We start from the raw sequence: 298 nt of genomic DNA, 5'->3' as shown, positions 1-298 counted from the left end.
CTCACCGCTCCGCAGAGCCCGGCCGAGGGTGAAGGTGAGGGCTGCACAGTGCAGGAGAAGTCCCCAATCCATTTTGCCTTCCGACAGCAGGGGAAAGGAGGCAAAAAAAAAAATAAAACAAAAACGCTGTCCACGCAGAACTCTTCCTTAAATCCTCCAGCCGGAGTGAGGAGCAGAAAGCACGGTCCGCAGGAGCAGTCCCGGGGGCAGAGCGAGGCTGGTTTCTCTCGGTGCCTCAAGCCACCCTCATCCTGTCATTCAGCTCCGGCTCCCTCGCCCTTTCCACACACTTGTTCCT

The 298-nt window shown here is 57.7% G+C and overlaps 1 protein-coding gene across 1 annotated transcript in view; it reads right to left on the bottom strand.

The window, feature by feature from the left end:
- The window catches only part of LOC103803543 (neuropilin-1), a gene marked incomplete at its 3' end in the record, with an annotated part of 65,552 nt that extends 65,480 nt beyond the window's left edge, over positions 1-72 (bottom strand). Inside the window, exon 1 of the mRNA XM_009076108.1 lies at positions 6-72. Coding sequence (XP_009074356.1) covers positions 6-72 — 67 coding nt within the window. The remainder of the gene's footprint in view (positions 1-5) is intronic.
- Positions 73-298: the final 226 nt, after the last annotated feature.

Source organism: Acanthisitta chloris, unplaced genomic scaffold, assembly GCF_000695815.1.
Source record: "Acanthisitta chloris isolate BGI_N310 unplaced genomic scaffold, ASM69581v1 scaffold2626, whole genome shotgun sequence".
In the NCBI taxonomy this organism is placed as follows: domain Eukaryota; kingdom Metazoa; phylum Chordata; class Aves; order Passeriformes; family Acanthisittidae; genus Acanthisitta; species Acanthisitta chloris.
The sequence above is the reverse complement of the archived record's forward strand: the minus strand, read 5'-3'. Positions and strand labels throughout refer to the sequence as shown.